Source organism: Phyllostomus discolor, chromosome 3 (assembly GCF_004126475.2).
Source record: "Phyllostomus discolor isolate MPI-MPIP mPhyDis1 chromosome 3, mPhyDis1.pri.v3, whole genome shotgun sequence".
NCBI lineage: Eukaryota > Metazoa > Chordata > Mammalia > Chiroptera > Phyllostomidae > Phyllostomus > Phyllostomus discolor.
Genome location: NC_040905.2, coordinates 212,263,227 through 212,285,466, shown reverse-complemented (window position 1 = coordinate 212,285,466; position 22,240 = coordinate 212,263,227). Strand labels below are relative to the sequence as shown.

Here is a 22,240-nt window from a genome sequence, read left to right as displayed (position 1 = left end):
CCTGTCCTGGCTCCTCTCTTCCCTGTACTTGGTTCTTCCACTCTCCCGAGTGGAAGAGAGACTCCCACGCCATTCTCAGACTTCCACGGCCGGCAGCGGGCGTCTCAGGTGCCCGTGGCACTCACCACTGAGTGTCTGTTTCCAGCCCCTCGTCCGTTGGCTGTGGAGTGTGTTTGGGGCGCGTGCCCCTCCCCACCCCCAGGTCCGGCCGAGCCGGTCCCCTCCTCCCCTGTGCGCCCTCTGAGCCCCGGCCCTTGCTGAGTCCGTCGCCTGCGTGGCGCCCTGCACTCAGGCCCTCGGGAAGCGTTTGTGCGAGTTCAAAGAGGAGAGGTGCTCCCGCCGCGGGACTCGGTCCGAAGGCTCGTGATCTGATGCCTCGGGGACTTGAGGAGGTCAGATACCCCCGAGCTTGGGTCGCTTCAAGAAGAGTCGCACTCGAAGCCCAATCTTGATTATTCTATTCTGGGGGTTAGGAAATAGGGTTAAAAGGTAGAATTTTAGACCCAAAGAGAAAAAAGCTTGTTGCCAAAAATATTCTAATGTGTTTTAGGTAAAACCTCATTTTTTGCCTTCTGTGAAGCATTGGAAAGAGTAGGCTTCAGAAACCGGACCTTTATGCCTGGTTTACTCACATTATATTTGCAAACTGAAAAACGAGCTGAACGGTCTGAGCTGGTCAGCCCTGACCACTGCCAGGGGGCCTGGATGGTCGCCACCTTTGTTTAGGGTTGAGCTCGTGTCCCTGTGCCTGTGCCCGGGGGACCGACCCCGACGGGACTGCCCTCGGAGCACACAAACGACAGCAGTGCCTCTGAGACTGAGGCCCGGCGAGGAGCAGTTCTGCTGGAACAAAACCGAACTCAGGGACAAAACGCTTTTAAACCTGAGGGTCGTCTCCGATTTCCCAGAAGCAGAGACGAGCACGGGCTAGAGGGGGAGTGTGGTGTTAGAGAGCTGCCTGGACAGGGGCCCTGGGGGTGCCCACTGGTGTCCGAGTGACGGCCCCACAGCGCTGCTCAGCGAGTGCTCAGCGAGTGCCCCGCGGTGCGGACGCTGCGCTGCTCTGGAGCGAGCCGCACGCCGAGTCCCGGGGAGCCTCCCCGGGAGCCCGCCGGCTGCTGCGGTCCTCACGTAGAGCGGCAGTGTCCTGCGGCGACAGGAAGGCGGAATTTGTCTCTCCTCTCGGTTTCGACCTCTTCTTACCAGTTGTAAGATTTCTGAGCCCTTTCAGATTGTCCTGGTGATTGCCCTGGCTGGGTGGCCCAGTTGGTGGGAGCGCCGTCCCCGGCACCGAGAGGTTGCCGGTTCGATTCCCGGTCAGGACACACACCTGAGTTGCGGATTCCGTCCCTGGTCGGTGTGCGTACGGGAGGTAACTGATCGACGTTTCTCTCGAGAATCAGTGACGTGCGTGCATATATACCCTTGGGCGAGGATGAACAAAAACAAAACCAAAACCAAATGGACTTCGTGATTTACCTGTAAGGTTTCTATTTAAGTGTGACCCCAGCAACTTCCTACTTCAGGATTTGTTATCAAAAATGCATTTAGACACCTTAATTGGTTTTTTTGGCTGATGAACTTCTGGTCCACCAAGGGCCAAATCTGTGGGTATTATACCAGGTTGTAATTAAACAAGAGCATAGGCCATAGTTGATACTGGGCAGTGCCTGTGGTCACTGCTGCTTGGCATTTGGTGTCCTTACGGGAGGAGCTTAACTCTTGAGCCTAGTGTCTCTCCAACAGGGCTTATGTGTCACCCAGTAAGAACTGCCTGGGGTGCTTATTAAAGCGTGGATCCCTGAGCCTCGGCTGTTGTGGCTTGCTTGGTCGGAGCGTTGTGCCATAGCCAAAAAGTTGCTGGTTTGATTCCCGCTCAGGGCATGTACCTGGTCGTGGGTTCGATCCCTGGTCCTGGCACATATGGTCCCCTGGCCGGGAGGAAATCCACTGATGCTTCTGTCTTGCATTTATTTTTTATTGTTCTCTGTCTCTCTCTTCCTTCCTCTCTAGAAGCAGTGGGGGGAAATGTCCTCAGGTGAGGGCAAAAAAGAAAAAAGCAGATTCCTCAGCCCCAAATTCAGTTCTGGAATGGGTCCAGGAAACTGCATTTCTAACAAGCATTCCAAGTGATTTTGACGGACTCTTAAAGCCCACTAACTTCCGGTTCAGCTTATCCAAAGAAAAACAAGTAGAAATGAAGAGTATATTTTAATATGGCCGCAGGCGACATGTATTTATTGGCCTTTTGAACTTGGCCACCTGTTTCCTGCTTTACCATGTGACCATGGCAAGGTTATTATTATTATTTTTTGAGTATCCGTATTTTCATTTGTAAAAGGAAGATAATATTGTTTGTCTCGCAGAGTTGCTGTGAGGGTCAAAACCACAAGCTAGTCTAAGGTCATGTTTTGGGGAGGGGTTTTGGGTCCAGGCAGATCTGGGCTCACATTTCGGTTCTTCCCTGGTTTTGCCTCTTGCAAGCTGTGTGAGCCTGAGCCAATGGCCCGGCCTCTGCTTCTGTCCCTGAGAAATGAGGACCAGGGAAGGAGCGTGTCTGACAGCGTGTGCAAAGGCGCGCGGCTCTGTCTGGTGGACGGCCGCGGCGATGGCCCGTGTCCGAGTGCAGCCCTGGAGGTGGAAGCGGGGAGACGCAGGCAGCGGGTGTAGCCACGCTCGGGGAGCGAGCTGCCTTTTCGCACCTCCGGACGCTGCAGCTGCTCCATGCCGTAGAGATCTGCATCGTGGAGCTTAAAGGTCAAGTTTGCCCCGACGGCCCTTTCCTGTAGCCAGTGACGTGAGCACCCGCCCTCCAGATAGAGAGGTGGCCCGTGGTGCAAACTAGGTGTGGACCTTAGGGGCTGTGACCTCACCAGCTGTACCAGCCTTTAGGCACTGAGAGGACAGTTGAGAAGAAAACACTGTGCCTTCAGTTCTTTTTCTGAAAATAGTTTGTCCGATTTTTGGATGGGTGACTTGAAAAATGAACGTAATCCTAGCCAAAACCCAGGCAAGAATCAGAAGTAGGGTAGCTTAGGCTTGGCCCCTTCGTCCAGGTGCTGTGATGCTGTGACACCGGTGTGGGGGGGGGTTGTCCACACACCCTGGCTGCGGTCGTCAGCAGAGCTCCGGACTCACCGTTCTCGGTGCCGAACACGCGGGCTGCTTCGCCTTGCGGGTGGTTTCCTGTGGGGAGGAACGAGCCCACTTCGTCACGCTGTCGTCTTCCCTTTCCTCAGCCTGGCTGTGGCACCGATGAGGAGCCCTCGGAGCCTGTGACGCGCGTCCTGGACCCCGCGCAGCGCGTCCCCGGGAGGAGATGGCCCAGCAGGCGAACGTCGGGGAGCTCCTCTCCATGCTGGACTCCCCCGTGCTGAGTGTGCGCGACGACGTCACCGCCGTCTTCAAAGAGAACCTCAGTTCTGGTGAGCAGGTTCCGCTCCCCTGGGGGGGCTCCGAGTCCCGCTGGGAAGTGGGGGTTTTCACCCCCCCCCACACACACACACAGTGTCTCCACAGCCACCAGTGAGGAGCACATGCTCACCTGTGGGGCCGCTCTGGGGCCCTGTGTTGGCGGCTTTTAGGCGCAGGGTGCTGGGACGTGCGCATGGGAAGTGCCGTCCCGTGGGGAGCTGCGCGGGCCGAGCCCCGAGGCTCTGCCCTTCTTTCCACCCTGACCTCCCTGACTCTGCCCCGGCCCAAGGGTTTCAGAGCAAACCCCAGATACACAGTTTATCTGTAAGTCATATGTGATTTTCAATGCGAGAAACGCTTAACCTTTCTTTAATCCGAGGAGAACAATTTAAACAGTACCAGTTTTGTTTACCAGGTCGGCAAACATCAAATACTGATCACAGAAATGGACACTGTGCCCTGGCTGGTGTGGCTCAGTGGACTGAATACCGGCCTGCAAACCAAAAGTTTGCCGGTTCGATTCCCAGTCAGGGCACAGGCCTGGGTTGCTGGCCAGGTCCCCAGTCGGGGGCGTGTGAGGTGCAGCTGATCGACGTATCTCTCACACATTTATATTTTTCTGTCTTTCTCTCTCCCTTCCTCTCTCTCTGTAAATAAATAAAATCTTTAAAAATTTTTGTAATTAAAAAAAAAAAGAAATAGCCCTGGCTGGCATAGCTCAGTGGATTCAGCGCGGGCTGGGAACCAAAGTGTCCCAGGTTCGATTCCCAGCCAGGGTACATTCCTGGGTTGCAGGCCAGAACCCCCAGCAACTGCACATTGATGTTTCTCTCTCTATCTCCCTCCCCTCCCTAAAAATAAATAAATAAAATCTTAAAAAAAAAAGAAATAGACCTTATTTGCAGGAGAATAAATTGGAGTTCAGCCTTTTTTGCAGGATCTGTCATCAGTGTACAAACATGTACCATTTTCCCTGGCCGATGTGTCCCGGTGGGAGAGTTGGCTGTGACTTAAAGGTTGTGGGTTTGATCCCTGGCCTGGGTGCATAGGGGAGGCAGCCGGTCGATGCTCCTGTCTTGCATCGACTTGTCTGTCTCTGGAAAGCAATGAAAAAGAAATGTTCTCAGGTGAGGATAAAACAGAAAAACAAAACAAAAAAATACCTCAAAACATACCCCATTTGCCTGCTGACAAGAATCAGCAGGTAAATGTTTCATTATAGCCTGAAATGAACTATAGTAAGAAATTTGGAAAAGCCAGGTAGCCTCCAGGGGGTGAGTGGTTACCATAGTTACATGGAGCCACGCGGTGGAGAACAGGGGTCAGCGGAGAGGAGAGGGGAGTGGGCCGTAGGTGCCGCTGCGGGAAGGCGTCCGCGCCGCCTCGTTGGAATGGTTAGAACACTCGCATGGGCTGGGGGCACAGGGACGGGGGGGGGGGGGCTGTGCGTGCGTGAGAGAGACTGAGATTCCACAGCGGGAAAACCTTTGCAAGGACATGGACCGGGGTCAAGGGTGTTTCTCTGAGAAGTGGGTCGGGAGGTAGGAGTGAGGAGACTCTTTCAATTGTGTGTACTTTCCTACAGTCTGAATGCTTAATAGTAGACGTGGTTATTCTAATTAAGGAAGTAATAGGAAAGAAGGTAGAATCCTATGTGCTTTTATGGATGCTTAGGCAAATAAACTTGGTATTATCTTACTGTGAGATCCAAATTAACATAAGGAGGAGAATCGCAGGCCTCACACAGCTTCGGGTGGCATGCAGAGGAACGTTGTTCTGGATTCTGTGACAGGCAGCTGTTTGAGGTCCATTTAGGGCGTTAAAGGAAATGGCTACGAGAAGCTGCCCTTTTCTTTGTTTAGACCGCGGTCCGATGCTCGTGAACACCTTGGTGGACTACTACCTGGAGACCAGTTCTCAGCAAGTCCTGCACATCCTGACGACCCTGCAGGAGCCACACGATAAGGTACCTGCCGCAGGGGGAGCGTCCCCGCAAGGGGCACCCACAGCTCCTCACGCGCGTCGTGCCGGCCGGGCGCCCGCTCCTCCGGCGCTGCCCGCCACAGAGGGCCTCAGGCGCAGGTGACCAGCACACGTGCAGAGCCCCGGCAGGACCTCCCTTTCCAGGATGGCTTGCAAAACGAAATGAATTTCAGAGGCTTGCTAAGATCCCGCTGTTTAAAGAAACAGTGCCAAATTGATCCGTGAAGGGCCCCTTGTCGAAACCACGCTGCAAACGGGATTTTCGGCTTCTCATCGGTCTGGGAAAACCTTGCGTGCAGTGACCGAGGGGAGCGCTGTGGAGGGGGCCTGCGTGCCAGCACTCAGGGGTCCTCGTGTTTTTTGCTTTTCGTTTTGCTGGCGGGAGGTAGCCAGCGGCACTGTAGTGGCAGGCATTGCGATGTCATGAGTTCCTGTGCTGGTGACTTCACCAGAACTCGAAGGCCTTGCCGTTGTCTGCCTTTCACGGTGTGTCTTGTTGTTTCACCCGGGGCCGAATGTGAACTTCTGCCACTCCCTGACTGATATGTGGGGCCCGGCCTTGGTGCTGGGCCACCGTGGCAGGAAGTGGCTGTCTCCAGCAGGGTCCCCTCCCAGCCCCAGCCACGGCCGTGGGCTGGGGACCTGTGGTTGTGGCAACTGGTGGCCAGCTTGTGCTTCAGAAAGGGGGTCCGGGAAGGAGCGTCCCCTGGGCCTGCCGGCGGAGGCGGATCCTTTTCCGGGGAGGGCAGGCCGGCTGCCTGCTCTCGGGCCAGATGCAGCAGTGAGCAGTGTTTGGTCCGCCGACACGGGGCACAAATTCTCGAGTGGGATCCGGTGCCTGCACGACCCTCGTTCCGCACCAGGGGAGCCGGGGGGCGGGCCCATGGCTGTCGCCTGTGCTCGTGTGAGCCTCCTGCGTTCGTCGAGGGTTTGCCGTGGCTCCCTCGGCCCGCCCCCCAGCTTTCCTGAGACGCCTTTCTGTTCTTCACATTCTTAGCACCTCTTGGACAAGATGAACGAGTATGTGGGCAAAGCCACCTCTCGGCTGCCCACCCTCTCGCTGCTGGGGCACGTCATCCGGCTGCAGCCGTCCTGGAAGCATAAGCTCTCTCAGGCTCCGCTCCTGCCTTCTCTGCTGAGATGCCTCAAGGTACGGTGGCGGCAAGGGCTCGCGAGAAGTGACTTCGTGTGCGTGCTCCCTGAAGTGTGGAGTCGCTTCCAGCAAGCGAGCAGCTAGATCTTAACTTGGAGAGCTTGAGAACTTCCAGGCATCTGGTGCTTGTGCCTGAACACCAGAGGCGGGACTGAGCACCTTCTCGGGGCGCCACTGTTGAGTGGCTTTTGTCCGAGCGCGGCTGGCGGTGCTTCACCCAGCTGGTTCAGCACTGCTCACTCCAGCCCTCCTCGGTTCCATCCTCGCTGACCTTCCCTCGCTGAACGCCCGCTGGCTTGCCTTTGGGAACCCTCACCCCCACATTCCTCTCAGCTCCAGGGACGGGGCTCAGAGGCCCTCCGGCATTTAGGGGCGCGCCTGCCCACAGCTGCAGTGGGGGTGCCTGCTGAACTGCACTCTGCCTTCTCGCCCTGCCCTCAGGTTTCCTACGTAGTCCAAGCGTAGAACTACATAGAACCTTCTGGCCTGAGTGCTGGTAGCGGCTTGCAGAACTACTCAGGGCTCTTCGCTTAATCTGTTTCAGTTCCTGGAATTATTTCCTATCTGTAAAGTAACAGAACGTGGCTGATGGGAAGCGCCTGCCCCTCACAGAGCCCTGGAGAAACCCAGTGGCGCTCACTGCGCACGGGCGGACCCGTCCGAGAGGGCGCCCTGCGGAGGGTGTTCGTCTCTGCCAGCAAGGGAACTGGGTGCTTCGTGACCCCTACAGGGGGTCCCACGGTGTCACGTTGATAGGGTATCATAAAACCGTGTGTGGAGAACTGGGGGGGAAACAGGAACATTTTAATGACTTGATTTTTTTAATTTTTTATTTCATTTTTTTAAAGGTTCTTATTTATTTTTAGAAGGGAAGGGAAGGAGAAAGAGGGAAACATCAGTGGGTGATTGCCTCTCACGTGGCCCCCAGTGGGGACCTGGCCCTCAGGCACTGGGGCCGCGGGGACAGGGAGAGGAGCCCAAGTGAACCTCTCGCCCGAGAGCCCTGGGCACCGGCACCTGGTCGTGCGTGGGCTGCTGGGCCTAGTGCCACCCCCGACAGGTGACCTGGCCCGCCCCTCCCCGTGCAGGTGGACACTGACGTCATCGTCCTCACGACCGGGGTCCTGGTGCTGATAACCATGCTGCCGATGATCCCGCAGGCAGGGAAGCAGCACCTGCACGACTTCTTCGACATCTTCGGCCGCCTCTCGTCGTGGTGCCTGAAGAAACCAGGTACGGGTGTCCTCCTGCGCCTGCCGTGCCCTGCCTCGCGGTGCGCTCGTTACCGACGAGCGGGGTGCGCGCTGCACGGGAGGGACCTGCGAAGGGGGTGTTGTCCGGAGCCGGTGAGGAAGCAGCCTGGTGCGTCCGTCCGCCGTGGGCAGGAGGGGAGGCATGGCCGTGGAGGGGCCTTTGTCCTCCTGTTGGCTCCGAGGGCTGGTGGGAGGTGAGGCCTGACCTTCGGGGAGCTGAAGGCGGCGTCGGCCTGTGCGGTGGCAGGCCCGGGGTGAGCAGCTCTGGGCTCTGAGCGCCCGCTCGGGGGTGGGCTGGAGCGGCGCGGAGCGTGCAGGATGTCCCGTGTGTCCTCCCACTGCACGTGCAGAGGGTGTTCCCCGTCTCGGCAGGTGGCGCGGCTCTGCCAGAAGGACGCGGAAGCTGTTAGCTCGTGAAATTCAGGCTCTCGGTCATCCCACGCGCGATGCTCACGCCGACAGGGAGGGCGGGTGTGTGAGCCTGTGAGACAGGCCCACGTGGGCCGGTCACGTCGGCAGCGCCACCTGGGGGCGGGCGGCCTGCCGGACAGGGAGGGGTGGTGTGTGCGTGGGGGACGCGGGGCTCTCCCCCGGGCCCGGCCGGATGGAGCGAGCTCTTTCCCCTGCGCTCACAGCTTGCTTCAGAGCTGGCTTCGGGGCAGCGGCCCCCTCACTCTGCAGTTCCAGGCGTGCACAGCTGGGAGACTCCGTGCTGACTTCGCAGGGCTCTCACACGCTGGCTCGCAGGTGTCTGAACCCGGCCGGGCACCCGCACCGTGCGAGGCACCGAGAGTGCAGACGTGCGGGAGGCAGCGCCCTCCTCGGGGAGCGTGTGCTGAGCAGGGCGAGGGGCGGGGGACCAGCGATGTCAGGGACAGCGGCCGTCGTTACAGAGGCAGCTCGCGTGGTGGGAACGCCTGGGGTCCTCTGGGGGGCATGGCCGGGGAGGAGGGCGGAGGCGGTCGGTGAGAGCCTCCGGGCCCCTCAGAGTGGGCCGGAGTGCATCCCGAGGCCATGGGGAGCCCCCGTGGATCTGTACCCGGGGGTGTGCTGAGCTCGCATCCGCGTCGCAGGCCGCCTCCCTCTCCGGGGCCAGGTGGGGCGGCCGTGCCAGCCTCGGGGCCACATCTGTTCGGCGCCCACCGGTCTCGTGTCCGGCTCCGAGTCCCCCCTCGATGGCTTCCCCTCCAGGGCACGTGGCGGAGATCTCCCTCGTCCACCTCTACACCAGTGTTTACGCTCTCTTTCACCGCCTCTACGGCATGTACCCCTGCAACTTCGTCTCCTTTCTGCGCTCGCACTACAGCATGAAGGAGAACTTGGCGACCTTTGAGGAAGTGGTCAAGGTACGTGAGACGTGCCTGGGCAGACAGGCTGCGTTTGCAGCTTCTCTGTTCAATGGTAGACGGGGAATTCTGAAAAGAAATTCTGCCTTCCCCCCAGACTAAGCCCCCCAGACCAAGGCCCCCAGACCAAGGCCCCCTCCCCAGCCCTAGGCCACTGCCGGTCTACCTCCTGCCTTCAGAGAGGCCTGCCTGTCCTGGACGGTTCTCGCAGACGGGGCCGTGCCCCGGGGGGTCTCCTGCGCCCGGCCCCCTTCCCTCGACGCAGCGTCAGAGGCCCGTCCGCGCCGCGGCCCGCAGCAGCACTCATGCTCGGGTGTTGTCCGGGGTGTTCTGTTGTGTGCAGACAGCACAGGCGCTAAGCCTTCTACCTGTCAACTCTGACCCCTTCCAGCCGATGATGGCGCACGTGCGGATTCACCCGGACCTGGTGACCGGATCCAAGGACCATGAACTGGACCCTCGGAGGTATGGGCACCCGCCAGCGACGTACTCTCAGGACCTCTCGGGAGGCTGAGCGCGGGGCCCTTGCGTGGTTTCCCCTCTGCAGGGGCATCTTTCGGGCCGGACTCTGGGCTCCTCCTCTCTCCTCTTCCATTTCAAGCCGCGCTGGGCTGAGTGTGGCGCGCGTCCTGGGGGGTGTCTGTGTCCAGAAGCCGGGCGCGTGGGAGTGGAACGGCGGCCCCCGTCGCAGGAGCCCTTACACAGCTCTCTAAATGTCCTCGCGGGCTTCCTCTGGGGCTTTGGCTGTCTGGGCCGCGCGGTGGTCTGGCAGCGGCTGGGAGTCCGAGGCGTGGCGGGGGACCCTGGGTCAGGCCCGCTGCTCGGCGGCCTCCAGGGCTCCCTGTTCCTCGGTCCCCTCGGGCGTCAGGTCTCCCCCGGCGGCCGTTGTGCACGGTTCGTGTTCTCTGATGCGGCTGTGCCCAGTCTCTTGTGAGTGGCATTCTTCTCTCAGATTAGCTTCTGGTGACTTGGTGTAGCCATTGTTTCTAGGAAGGACCCAGGTGTGTGGAACTAAGGGCCAGTTTCTGACGGGTGGTCCTTGCGCTGGGGTGGTCCTGCCTTGTTCTCGGCGGCTCGTGGGTCCGTGGCTGGCTGGAGTGGGCACTCCTGCCCGTGTCACTCGTGAACGGGCCACAGCCTGCACTTCTGGGCGCTCTTTGCCTTTGACAGGTGGAAGAAGTTAGAAACCCACGATGTCGTAATCGAGTGTGCCAAAATCTCTCTGGACCCTACGGAAGCCTCGTACGAGGATGGCTGCTCCGTGTCTCACCGCCATGCAGCCCGCTGCTCCCACCACCCCGCCGAGGCCCCCGCCAGCCCTTACGCCGACACGCCGAACAGCTACGGTACAGTGGAGGGTGCTGCTCCTCACTGCCCCTTGGCCCCTGGAGAGCAGCGTGGATGTTCGCCGACTTGACTTTCCTCCGCCTAGAATGAGACTCAGCTCAGCTCCTAGGAGCTGTTTCCCAAACATTGAAAGTTTGAATTTGCCTCCATTTTGCCCTGACCAGTTCCTCTTTCCAGTGTAACGTAGTCCCAGGCCCGTGATCCCCTCCCTAGTGGCAGAAGCGTGCCGTGCCTTCAGTGCTGAGAACAGAGGGTGGGCGTGAGGCCCCACTCCCCGGGGGCCTTGCTGCTTCCCGGCGCCGCCCCGAGAAGGTCGAGGCGGTGGACAGCCGAGAACCCGGCCGGTGAGGGGGCCGGGCTGTCTGCGGGCGCTGTCCCTGACGCTGCCGTCGGCGTGTCCTCTCGGCTCTCCGGAAGCACAGCCGGCAGCGAGCCCCACCGCGCTGCGTTTCCACAGAGCACCCCCAAGTGTCCCTTGTCCCCACGGGCGGACGTCCTGAACACAGAGCGCTGCACTTCTTCCCAGAGCAGCCAGGGGGCGCTCACCGACGCCGCACACTCTCCCCCTCTCCTTGCAGGGAGTGTGACTTCCACCCCTCGCTCCGAGGCCCGGCCCACGGCGTCCAGCACGCCGGGGCAGCTACCTCCGCCCCTGAGCCTCCCTGCGCCGCCGCGGCTGTCCACGGAGCCGCCGCAGGTACGGTGTCCAGTGGTGTGCCCGCTTTCCCCCCGCGCTCGCCATTGAAGCTGACCGATCGAGTCAGGGTTTGGCATGTGGTCTGGGAAGGTCTCACGCTGCTCGTTTCAGGAGGAGTTATTTTGAAAAGTGTATGGACAGAACCCACTTGGGTCTCTCTCAGGGTCTAGACTGAGAAAACGCAGCTTGTCTGTCGGTGGAGCTTTGGCGAGACGCGCTCTCCAGCGCGGGGGGCCGCCAGCGGTGCGTGTGACCCTCAGGTGCCGCGGCGCTCGCCCCGCACCGCTCACGCCTCGCTGCCTCCCCAGGCCGCGCTCTGGAGCCCGTCCGTGGTGTGTGGCATGACCACTCCTCCGACCTCCCCTGGAACCGTCCCTCCCGACGCGTCACACCCTTACAGCAAGGTCTTCGGTATGTGTGTCCCAGGCGGGGTTTGGGGGGGGTCGGGCCCGCCTCCGATGACCAGGAGTGGTCTCTCGGATCTGACCGTGACTTTGGGGGCCACTTGCAGTGGTGACCCTGATGTTGACACTTAACGCAAACCTCTGGGCTTCCAGAACATGTAACGTGAACCCAAAAAAATAAATAAATGACAAAGACTGACCCAGCGCCGGCTGGTGTGGCTCACTGGACTGAGCCCCAGCTTTTGAACCAGAGGGTCAGCTCTTCGATTCCTGGTGAGGGCACACACCTGGGTTTCGGGCCAGGTCCCCAGTTGGGGGTGTGTGAGAGGCAACTGAGCTGTTTTTCTCGCCCATCAGTGTTTCTCTCCCTCTTCTTCTTGCTCCTTCCCCTCTCTCTCGAAAGAAATACATAAAGTTAAAAAAAAAAGAGACCGGCCTAGATCCCCAGAAAGTTAACTCGTGCTTCTTTCCCCGCAGTAACCGGCGGGCTGAGAATAATGTGGCCGCTCGCCTAACGATGGGGCTCGGTGACCGTGTGTTCTGTCCTTGTCTCTGAGCAGGAGGAAAAGGGACGCCCCTGGGCACCCCCGCCACCTCTCCTCCTCCGGCCCTGCCCTGCCACGCGGACGACTTCGCGCTCGCGCCCCTCCCCCAGCCCGCAGCGGCGCCCCCCCGCAAGGTACGCCCGGCCGCCTGCGGCCCACGCTCGGGGCTGCTCGCAGACCCGCCTGGCGGGGCCCGTCGTGCGAGACAGGACTTGGGCCTGAAAGGGGCGGGCTGGAACCAGGACGGCTGAAAACAGACTCACCAGCAGGTCTTCACGTGAGGTCAGCTGGCTCGGGGCTCCCGGCACCCTTCTGGGAGCCCCCTAGGTCAGAAGTCCTTCCACTGCAGTCCCGAGCTGTCCCTAAGCTGTCGTCCGTCCCCCGACTGCCCTGGGCTCGAGGTGGAGAGACAGTGGCAGGGAGACAGCTGGCCCCTGAGCACAAATCCCGGCAGGCGCCCACCTGCCTCCTTGACGTGCTTCAGGGTAAAGGAGGACGACAGACCGAAAGAGCTAACTTGGACGTGTGTGCTGTAGGAGGCAGTGAAAGGTACTGGTTTGGTTACGTCTCGGCCCCGGGACCGTGTGGGAGATCTTCTTTCCGGTACGGAGGAGCACACGGCCAGCGCGTCACTGCTCAGCGGCGTGGCGGAGATGCGGGCCCGCGAGGCCATCTCACCCCCCCCCCCCTTCCCCGCAGCGCAGTCTGCTGTGGAGGACAGCCGGGGGACAGACTGTGGTCATGCAGACCCGAGTATGTGTCTAGCAGCTACACTCTTAAACGAGGGACTAAGCCTGTCCCTTCAAGACAAGCGATGGACAGTGGTGGCTGCAATGACGACATTAGCTTCCCGATGAGATTGGGGCATTGAAACACTGGCGGCCGCCCCCCCAAGCTTGGTAGCGCCCCCCAGACTTGCAGGATGGGACTAAAGTGTCTTGAGTAGCTTGGCTGGGAACCTGAGTTTTCAGTGCTGGACAGTGAAACCCTTCAACCCGTCCGTACAACCTGGCGAACCTAAATGACACATTAGTGCTTTCTAGATGCCCCGAGCGTGGCGCTGCAGCGCCCCGTGCAGGTGACAGGCGAGTTCAGGGCACGAGGCAGGCCAGCGGGCGGTACGCAGTGTGAGAAGTGAACTGCTGTGGTCTCAGATCTCACTTCGTAATCACCGTTTAATAAATAATCCAGGGTCAAGTTCAGGTGTGATGTCAAAGGTGGTTGTCCACAGTCATCTGAAAAATCTGCTGACACACCTTTACCACCGCTCACCTGTGGGGCCCAGGGTGCTCTCGATGCGCGTGAGCCAGAATGTGCCGCGCTGCCGCAGACTGAGGGAGGGGCGGGTGCGGAGGCCCCGCCGCCTTCCGCCACCGCCGGGCCGTGTGGGGACGCTGGAGGTGCGGAACAGCTCCACGCTCCTGGCTCCTTTGCTCTTGGTCAGGGAAGTAAGGGTGGGGTTTTTTTTGGCTTTTGTTTTAAATAAAAATATGTGTTGTTTATGTTTACATGTAAGGGGGGTTGTTATTTTTAAGTGAATTAATGATCTCTAAAGTTTCAACTTCAATTTTAATACAGTAACTATCATTAGATAAAACCACATAAACAAAAGCTCTTGGGATTCTCATTAATTTTTAAGACTATGAAGGCATCCTGAGACCAAACAGTTTGCAAACCCTTGGGCTAACCGTTCAGCTCCTCTCTAATCTAACAATGTGGACAGGTGGGCTGTTCCTCTTACGTCTGAGGCCACGCACCCAGCCCTGCCGTGGGACATGAGCGGTGCCTGTCTTTGCAGGAGGAGAGACCGGACCCGGCCCGGCCCAGCCTGCACAGACAGCCGCACGTCCCGAGCGACCGAGGGCCAGGTACAGTCCCCGGGGACAGGGGCGACAGGCCTCGCCTGCCACCCCCGGGCGGGCCGTGTGTGGACACGGGGGTGGTCTGGGAAACCGCAGGGCCCGGGGGCCCGGAGATAAGTCACCACACCGGTGCTTCGTCCCGAGAGCCAGCCTAACAGCGACTGCAAAAACCGCTTCCAACCTCCTGCGGTGCCGTGCCCTTGTGTTGATCTGGCCGGACTGGCATTACCTGTTCTCTGAGCGTTGAGAACGGAGAATTTTGCGTTCTGTGGGGGTAGTTTTCTGGCACCTTTACTCAGGTCACCAGTGGAGTGTTAGCTTTATCCCGTAACCCTGGGGGAATGGCCCAGCCTCCCGCACTGCCCTGCAGGGGGAGCCGAGCGGCCCCTCTGGTGCGGCAGGCGCCGTGCCGCTGGGGTGGTGGCGGCGTGGCCTCTGGTGCGCTGCGTCGACTTGCGTTGTCTCGGTTTCTCTGTAGAAGAGCTCTCCGGCAGCAAAGGCTCCGTCGCCCTGAGTGACCTCTCGGAGTTCCTGGGCGACCTGGCCTCTGAAGAAGACAGCATCGAGAAGGACAAAGAGGAAGGTGCGGGGTGTGGGGTCCGGGCTCACCATCAGCACTGCCGGGCTCCCCTGGCTTTTCTTCCCATGGGGGAGGAGGGCGGGGGTTCGGTCTGGGTCGGCTGCCAGGGGGAGGGGTGCTGCTGTGGCTCCGCCCTTCCGGCCCCGCCCGGCCTGCCCCAGGTGGCCTGTTTACCGTAGCGTCTCTCGCCTCCCTCCCCCCTCTCAGCGGCGATATCGAAAGAGCTTTCTGAGATCACCCTGGCCGACGCCGAGCCCCTGGTCCCTCGAGGCGGCTTTGACTCTCCCTTCTACCAGGACAGCCTCCCGGGCTGTCCGAGGAAGACCACCCCTTCCACCGCCTGCAGCGTCCAGGGCGCCTTTGTGCACCCCGAGCCCTTCAACTCCTCCCTGGACAAGCTGGGGCCCGACGCCCCGAAGCAAGCCTTCACTCCCATAGAGCTGCCCGGCGCGGGCGCCGACGAAGGCCCTGCCGGGCCCGGGGGACGCCGGATCCCCCTGGAGACCAGCATCGTCACTCCCAGCCCTTGCAAAACCCCGCCTCAGCGGGGCCCGCGCTCTGGAAGTGGGCAGCCTCCCCTCTACGACCACCTCTTCGAGGTGGCGTTGCCAGAGACCGCCCATCGCTTCATCGGCAGGAAGAGCGCGGAGCTGCTGGAGAGAGTGAGGGGGGGCGCCCAGGAGGACTGTGCCCCCTCTGCCTCCCCGCTGGAGGTGCTGGACAGGCTCATCCAGCAGGGGGCCGACGCACACAGCAAGGAGCTGAGCAAGTAAGGCGCTGGCGGGGCCCCGCCCCCTGCGGGTCCAGCTGTGGTGGGAAACCGGGGGGGGGGGGGGGGGGGGGGGGCGTGCGGGCGGGTCAGGCCCTCACCTAGAGGCCAGGCCGCTGCTCCTCCTGTTCGGTCACCTACTGCCCCAGCCTGTCGCCGTCTCTCATTCGTAACTGGGTCACACACGTTGAACCAGACCCCCCCTTATACAGTGTTTCATTTTCACGTGAGTCTGTACGTTTAGGCTGTTGGGGCCACCACGCCGTGGGGGTGTTCAGAGGTTTCACACTCGCTCTCAGAGTTTGAGGGTGAGGTGGTGGTATTGCAGATGTAGGGACATCGGTCGCAGTGCCCTTCTTTGTCCAGCTGCGGGTGGTCGGTGACAGGTACGCAGGCGCAAGAGAAAACCAGCCACCTTTCAGTGCAAGTTCAGGGCGGTCCCCTGCCCTGCGGGCGGCACGCGTGGCGTCTTAGAAACCTGTCAGGTGCACGTCTTTTGTTGGTGATGCTCACCTAAGGACGTGCTCATTGACTTCAGAGAGAGAGGAGGGGGCGGGGGGGGGAATACTGATGCGCGAGAGAAGCATCCGTTGGTTGCCCCCTGTACACACCCTGACCAGGGATCGAACCCGCCACCTGTTGGTGGATGGGGGCGGTGCTCCAACCAGCTGAGACGCCCGGCCAGGGCCCAGCCTTTCTTTTATTACCCTTTTCAAAGGGGAAGGGGAAGTTTGAAACCATTCCTCAACACGTTCTTGGGGAACGGTAGCTTTTGGTTTTCTTCTCTAAGTTAATCTAAGGTAGGATTTGGCAGAGGTTGTGAGAGTTAAGATGCCTTTCCACGTGACATTTGGTGTGATGGGCCCAGGTACAGCACCTTTTTCTGTATGTGCTGGCCCCGCGCATGGCCCTGAGGCTCCTCCACTGACTCCAGGTGCACTTGGCATTGGAGACTTCCTTATGCCCTGAGGAAGCGATCTGACCCCGCTGCCATGAAAAGTCCATGTGCTTTGTGCTAGGTGAGGTCAGTAACTGTGTTCTTGAACGACTTTTTCCTAGGTTGTCTTTACCCAGCAAGTCCGTCGACTGGACCCACTTTGGAGGTAAAGTTGTTACTTGAGCTCCACATGCGGCCCACGTGGGTCCTGCTTGCTCGCTGCCTTTTCTGCCCGTGAGGGAAGGGGCCCTGCAGGAAGCAGCTCTCCCCTGCGCTCCCGTTCCCCTGCGTGTCCGGCCGAGGCCCTCTCAGGGGTCTCGCGCAGTCAGCATTTGCTGTTTTTGAAAAGTGGCGAAGAGCATGCGCTCCGTGCCCCTCGCAGGCCTCCCGCCAGGCTTCCCCGGGCCAGCCCCAGGCGCGGTGAACAGATGAGCAGAACTGGGGGAGTCCCTGGGGGAGAGCACACGGGGAGGGGAGAAGAGGGTCACCGGGAGTGTGTGCCTGTGGTCCCGGCGTGTGGTGTGGACAAACAAACAGCGCTCTCAGAGAGTCACCCCGCACGGGGCCCGTTGCGACCCTTTAAAGGGAGGTAGGTGGTGAGTGTCGCCCCATCTCCCTAATGTGTGCCAGGTGCTGGGGACCAAGTGGTCATTTGCTAGGTAAATGGCAGGGTGCCCCTCAAAGAGCTGGCTTCTCGAGCTAACGGACCGGGGTGGGTGCCCGAGTGAACGGCGTGTAAACAGCGTCTCTGCCGCCCTCCCTCTGCTTTACAACCAGGCTCTCCCCCCGCAGATGAGGTCCGCACCCTCCGCAACCAGCTGCTTTTACTGCACAACCAGCTGCTCTATGAGCGCTTCAAGAGGCAGCAGCACGCCGTGCGGAACAGGCGGCTCCTCCGCAAGGTGATCAGGGCGGCGGCTCTGGAGGAGCACAACGCGGCCATGGTGAGCGCCGGGGGGCACCCGTGGTCTGTGAGGAGCAGCCCCTGAGCTGGGTCAGACTTCCTCGTCCTTGCGCGGCTCCCCGGTGGCTCCACAGGCCGCCGGGTCTCTGAGGGAGACACAGGAGCGGCCGCGTCTCTGGGCTCCCTTGCCCATCTTAGAGTCCGTGGGGACGGTGGGTTTTTTTGTGCTCGTGATTGGCTGTGATGACAGCAGGGTCAAAACATGATTTCGTTTCTCCAAATGTGCAGCCAGCTCTCCTGAAGCCACTCGATGGCCCAAACGCTGGGGTGCAGTTGTGAAGCCACAGGCTGGTTGGGAGGCTGGGCCTTGGCCCTGCGACTGAGGGAAGTAGCCCCCCGGAGCCCGTCACCGGTCTCTAAGACAGCGGGACAACGGCACTTGCCGAGTGCCCAGTGCAGGGTGGGCGTTCCGTGGCAGTGGGCCTCTGGGGTATCGGGAGCAACTCGGTCCCTGAGAAAAGTCCTTTAGGCAACTTAACGTCCGTTTGCTAGTGTGACACTTGGCAACCCTGGAGCTAAAGCCAGGTTGCATAGGAGGGGCCGTCAGGCCCGCGCTGGAAGGCAGCTGACACGACGACATCTTCCGTCTCTGCCAGAAAGACCAGCTGAAGCTACAGGAGAAAGACATCCAGATATGGAAGGTCAGCCTGCAGAACGAGCAAGCCCGGTACAGCCAGCTGCAGGAGCAGCGGGACACGGTGGTCAGCCAGCTGCACAGCCAGATCAGGCAGCTGCAGCACGACCGGGAGGAGTTCTACAACCAGAGCCAGGAGCTGCAGGTACGCGCTGCCGCACCTGCAGCCCCTTGCCCGTGTGGCCACCACGAGCTGCTCTTGTCTCGGACGCCGCGCCTGCCAGGTCTCTGGGCAGGTCCGTTCGTGTGGGGCAGAGGCTCCCGGTGCCCTCGGCGTGCCAGTGACAGTACCCCGGCTCCCCGAAGTCAGACAGGCAGCTGGCAGTTCTGCCGGCCAGGTAGACCCGGACAGCGCAGCGCCCGTCTGAGACACCGTGCGTCAGTTCAGACGTTTGGAAGGACACGGCCGCTCACCAGTGCTGTTGTGTGCGCGCCTCTCGGGCACTGCGCAGCCTCGGACCCAGAGCCGCCCGCACGTCCGGTCTCGTGGCGGTGGTGGTCCCCGGTGTTTTTATCCCATTGACCACAGAAGCTCAGCTTCGCAAGGGGGTGACGTCACCCATGGGCAGGGATGTGTCACACTGGACCTGAACGACCTCCACCCAGTAGTGCACGTGACGACCAACAGATGGCGCTGTGTTTCCCTCAAAAATAAAACATCCTGCAGCAGCGTCCTGGGGTTTGCTGTGCAGCCCCAGGGCTCTGGGTGCAGTTTGGGAAGCAGGGGTCCGAGGCCTCTTTTTCCCTTTGTTAGACACTCAGAAACCCACCGTAACTTACTTAAAACAAAACAAAACAGTTTCTATTTATTTTTAGAGAGGGGGTGGGGAGGAGAAAGAAAGGGAGAGAAACATCGGCCCACCACCCAGGCATGTGCCCTGCCTGGGAATTGAACCACCAGACTTTCAGTTCGCAGGATGACACCCAATCCTCCGAGCTGCACCAGTCGGGACCGTGGCTGACTTTTAAAAACTAAGAATGAGTTTGCGGCGGCCCACTGGGCAACGAGGCCCCGGGGGCCCCGGTGGCCAGCCCGCCAGCGCTCTGACCTGAGGTGTCTCTCCGGGCAGACAAAGCTGGAGGACTGCAGGAACATGGTGGCGGAGCTGCGGCTGGAACTCAAGAAGGCCAACAGCAAGGTGTGCCACACCGAGCTGCTGCTCAGTCAGGTGTCTCAGAAGGTAGGAAGCGGGGGTCGGGGCTGCGCTCCGGCTGGCGGTCTTCCTTCAGACGGGGCTGGCGCGTCCCTGGGTGTCTGTCAGGGGTCCCAACAGGGAGTGAGGAGTGAGTCCGCTCCTGCTCTCCGGGGGCAGTTGGCCGGGTTTAGACGTGTTTCTGGTGCTGTTAACACGGAGTGGGCAGGTGCCAGGGACTCTGGTCAGCACCTGCGTGCACAGGGTGGCCTGCTGGCAGGGAAGGCCCACCTGAGCCCTCGTCCCGCGTGTCCTGGGAGCTCTTGCCCACACCTTCGGCGTGCGGAGGGGCCGAGTCTGTTCATGTTTGCGAGCTGCGGTCCCTCTCTGTGTGGGACTCACTGTGCAGCTGGCAGTCACATGGTCAGGAACACGTGAGCCTCCCCTGGGGCTCGGTCCCGTGGACTGAAGGTCCCTGCTGGGTCCTGCACGTGGCCTCCTTCCAGGCGTCCTGGCACAGCCCTGTGGTGTGGTGCGCTGGTGCCTCTCCCCTGCGCCAGCACAGCTCCGAAGTGCCGCTCTGTCCGTGTTCTTGTTGCCCCCGAGGCCCCCCTCCACGCCGGCCAGGTGGGGGAGCTTGAAACCATGGGCGCTGTCGGTTGTGCCTCTCGCCGACGCTGTGCCCTGGCTGGGTCCCGGTCTGAGGCTCCTTTGGCACTTGTCCCCGTGTCTCGGTCAGCTCTCGAACAGCGAGTCGGTGCAGCAGCAGATGGAGTTCCTGAACAGGCAGCTGCTGGTTCTCGGGGAGGTCAACGAGCTGTATCTGGAGCAGCTGCAGAACAAGCACTCGGACACCACGAAGGTAGGCCGGCGCGGGTGCCAGGCCCTGGGCTGTGGGGCCGAGGTGGCGTGCCTGCTGCGTGTCATGTCCCGGAGTGGCTCCGCGAGTCGTCTGCTGGCGGCGGCGCCGCGGTCCCCCGTCCCTCCCCGCCTCTCCCCGGCCCAGCGAGCCGAGCGCTGCCCCGAGCTGCTGCGCGCTCGTTTCCCGGGTTGGGTGGCGTCGAAATTCAGTCAGGTGTCCTTGAAAGCACCTGAGGGGGGCTGGTGCAGAGGAGGCGACGAGAGGGTCGCCCTTCTCCTGCCCCGGCCCCTTTTCTGGGGGAGGGTGGGGGGAGGAAGGGGGGGGGAGCTGCCTCGGTGTCACGTGACTCTCAGGACTGTGGGTGCACACTGGTGAGCACGCGCCCCTTCCTTCTAATGCGGAACTGAGTTCCGGCGGACGGTGGTTCAGCTTGCCACAAGGCCGGCGTGGGACGGTCTCACGTTAATTAGTGCTTCCCGGTGGCGCTGAGACAGGAGTTTCGTGTCACTTTAGAAATAGCCTCGGGTGACGTGAGTGATGAGTTGGGAATGGCACTTCAATAGCAGGAGCTCAGATGTGCCCTGTCACCGACTTCCCTGTCACACCCGGGCTTCTTTGTGGGGCTGCTGGTGCCTGGGCCATGTAAGGCATCCTTCCCGGGCGAATGCACAGCGCCGTCTTAGAGCCAGAGGAGCAGCTTTATAATGGGGCTCCTCCTCGTGTCTCAGCCCCTCGGCTCTGAGGTTCTTACTTCTCAGTTCTGACTCCCTTTGGAAGGAAGGTAAACGTGGGACTCTCTCTGGAATCCATCTTTCGCTTAATCTGGAAGCACAGTGCGTGGCTTGGGAGACAGAGGCAGGAAACAGACCAGCGGGAGAAGAGCGCCTCCGACAGGCTACTCAGGCATCGGCAGGTCCCTGGCGTCCCCTGAGAGCGGCGTGGCCGGGCCGCCTCTGTGCCGCCCGTGGTTCGAGCACCTGCACACTCGGGGCCTCGCGCAAGCCCCTGGGCTCTCGGGCCGCTGCACGGTTCACACGCTGGAGCAGGTGCCCTCGGCTTCGGGCGGCCACGAAGAGCACTCAGGGGCTTGTCACTAAGGACTTCCATCACCTCTCTGGGGGGGGTCCTGAGGCAGGGGCGCAGTGTAGGGACGGTGCAGGGAGGCTGGGTCTTTCCACCGTCACCGCTGACCTGTCCCTTCAACCTGGCCCTCGGGCTAGCAGTGCTCATGGCCGCAGGTGGATGCCACGGTGTCCTGGGGAAGGGGGAGTGTCGCTTCCCACAGGGCTGTTTGCAAGGACGCCTTTCCCAGGACCCATCCGCTGGCCTCCCACCCTTGCTACCGGCCCGGATCGTGCCACGTGCTGTCGGTAGCCAGCCCTTGCCTGGTGCCGCCCGGGTTCGCCCCCAGGACCCAGAGCTGAGCTTCCTCCTGCTCGGGCAGGTGGGGGGTGGCTGGTGGGTGTGAGGGCCAGCAAGAGCACGTGTCCTCCCTAGTTCAGTGGTTTGTCTGCGTCTCCATCGCTCTGCCGTTGCTCAGGACACAGATCTGTTGGCTCCCTGACCCGGGGTGATGGGCTGACGTCTGGGGCTGGGAGGGACAGCTGGAATGGTCACGTGGTCTGGCCCCCCGTTCAGAGCTTCAGGTGGTCGCATCCCCCTGGTTCTTCTGGGTCGGCCAAAAAGTTTGTTGTTTCTTTTCTGTGTGATCGCTCTGGCAGTGCTTAGTTGTCTTTAACTTCACGACCCCCGCCGGCGGGCTTCTCATCCTTCCGCGCGCTGTGAGTGGGCGTTCCGGCCGGCCGTGCCGTCTGCGGGGCTGCAGGGGGCCGCTCCGCCTCCTCACCAGTGCGCGTGACGGAACTCACGAGTGCGGGGGCGCTGAAATTCACCCACCTCCGTGTCTCCCCGGCGCCAGGCCGGGCAGCGTTTCTAGGCTTCTGCTCTTCCGAGTGGGCGGCGGCGATTCTCCCGGGCCGGAGTGCTGTCTGTCCGTGTGTGAGACGGCCGCTTTCAGGGCAGCGTTCGAGGAAGGGTCCCGGGTCGGCGCCCCCGCGAGCCCCCTCCCGCGCCGCTGTGCTGACGCACTGTCCGGTGCCCGTCACCTGGTTTCCCCGACGGCCGCGGCGTGCTCACGTCTGCAGCCCCCGACGCCACTCGCTCTTTCAGGAAGTGGAAACAATGAAAGCCGCGTGTCGGAAAGAGCTAGAGAAGCACAGGAGCCACATGCTGCAGCAGAGCCAGAGGCTGGACACCTCCCAGAAGCGGGTGCTGGAGCTGGAGTCTCAGCTGGCCAGGAAGGACCACCTCCTCCTGGAGCAGAAGAAGTACTTGGAGGACGTCAAGCTGCAGGCCAG

The 22,240-nt window shown here is 61.0% G+C and overlaps 1 protein-coding gene across 1 annotated transcript in view; it reads left to right on the top strand.

Moving 5' to 3' along the window:
- TSC1 (TSC complex subunit 1) overlaps positions 1–22,240 on the top strand; it is a 34,959-nt gene that overhangs the window by 10,855 nt on the left and 1,864 nt on the right. Inside the window, 19 exon segments of the mRNA XM_036022412.1 lie at positions 3,240–3,425; positions 5,277–5,380; positions 6,395–6,547; positions 7,639–7,783; positions 8,995–9,149; positions 9,541–9,614; positions 10,320–10,495; positions 11,075–11,193; positions 11,502–11,604; positions 12,158–12,276; positions 13,941–14,010; positions 14,483–14,587; positions 14,792–15,353; positions 16,413–16,456; positions 17,068–17,234; positions 17,851–18,033; positions 18,959–19,069; positions 19,761–19,883; positions 22,053–22,240. Coding sequence (XP_035878305.1) covers positions 3,320–3,425; positions 5,277–5,380; positions 6,395–6,547; positions 7,639–7,783; positions 8,995–9,149; positions 9,541–9,614; positions 10,320–10,495; positions 11,075–11,193; positions 11,502–11,604; positions 12,158–12,276; positions 13,941–14,010; positions 14,483–14,587; positions 14,792–15,353; positions 16,413–16,456; positions 17,068–17,234; positions 17,851–18,033; positions 18,959–19,069; positions 19,761–19,883; positions 22,053–22,240 — 2,807 coding nt within the window. The 5' untranslated portion in view covers positions 3,240–3,319.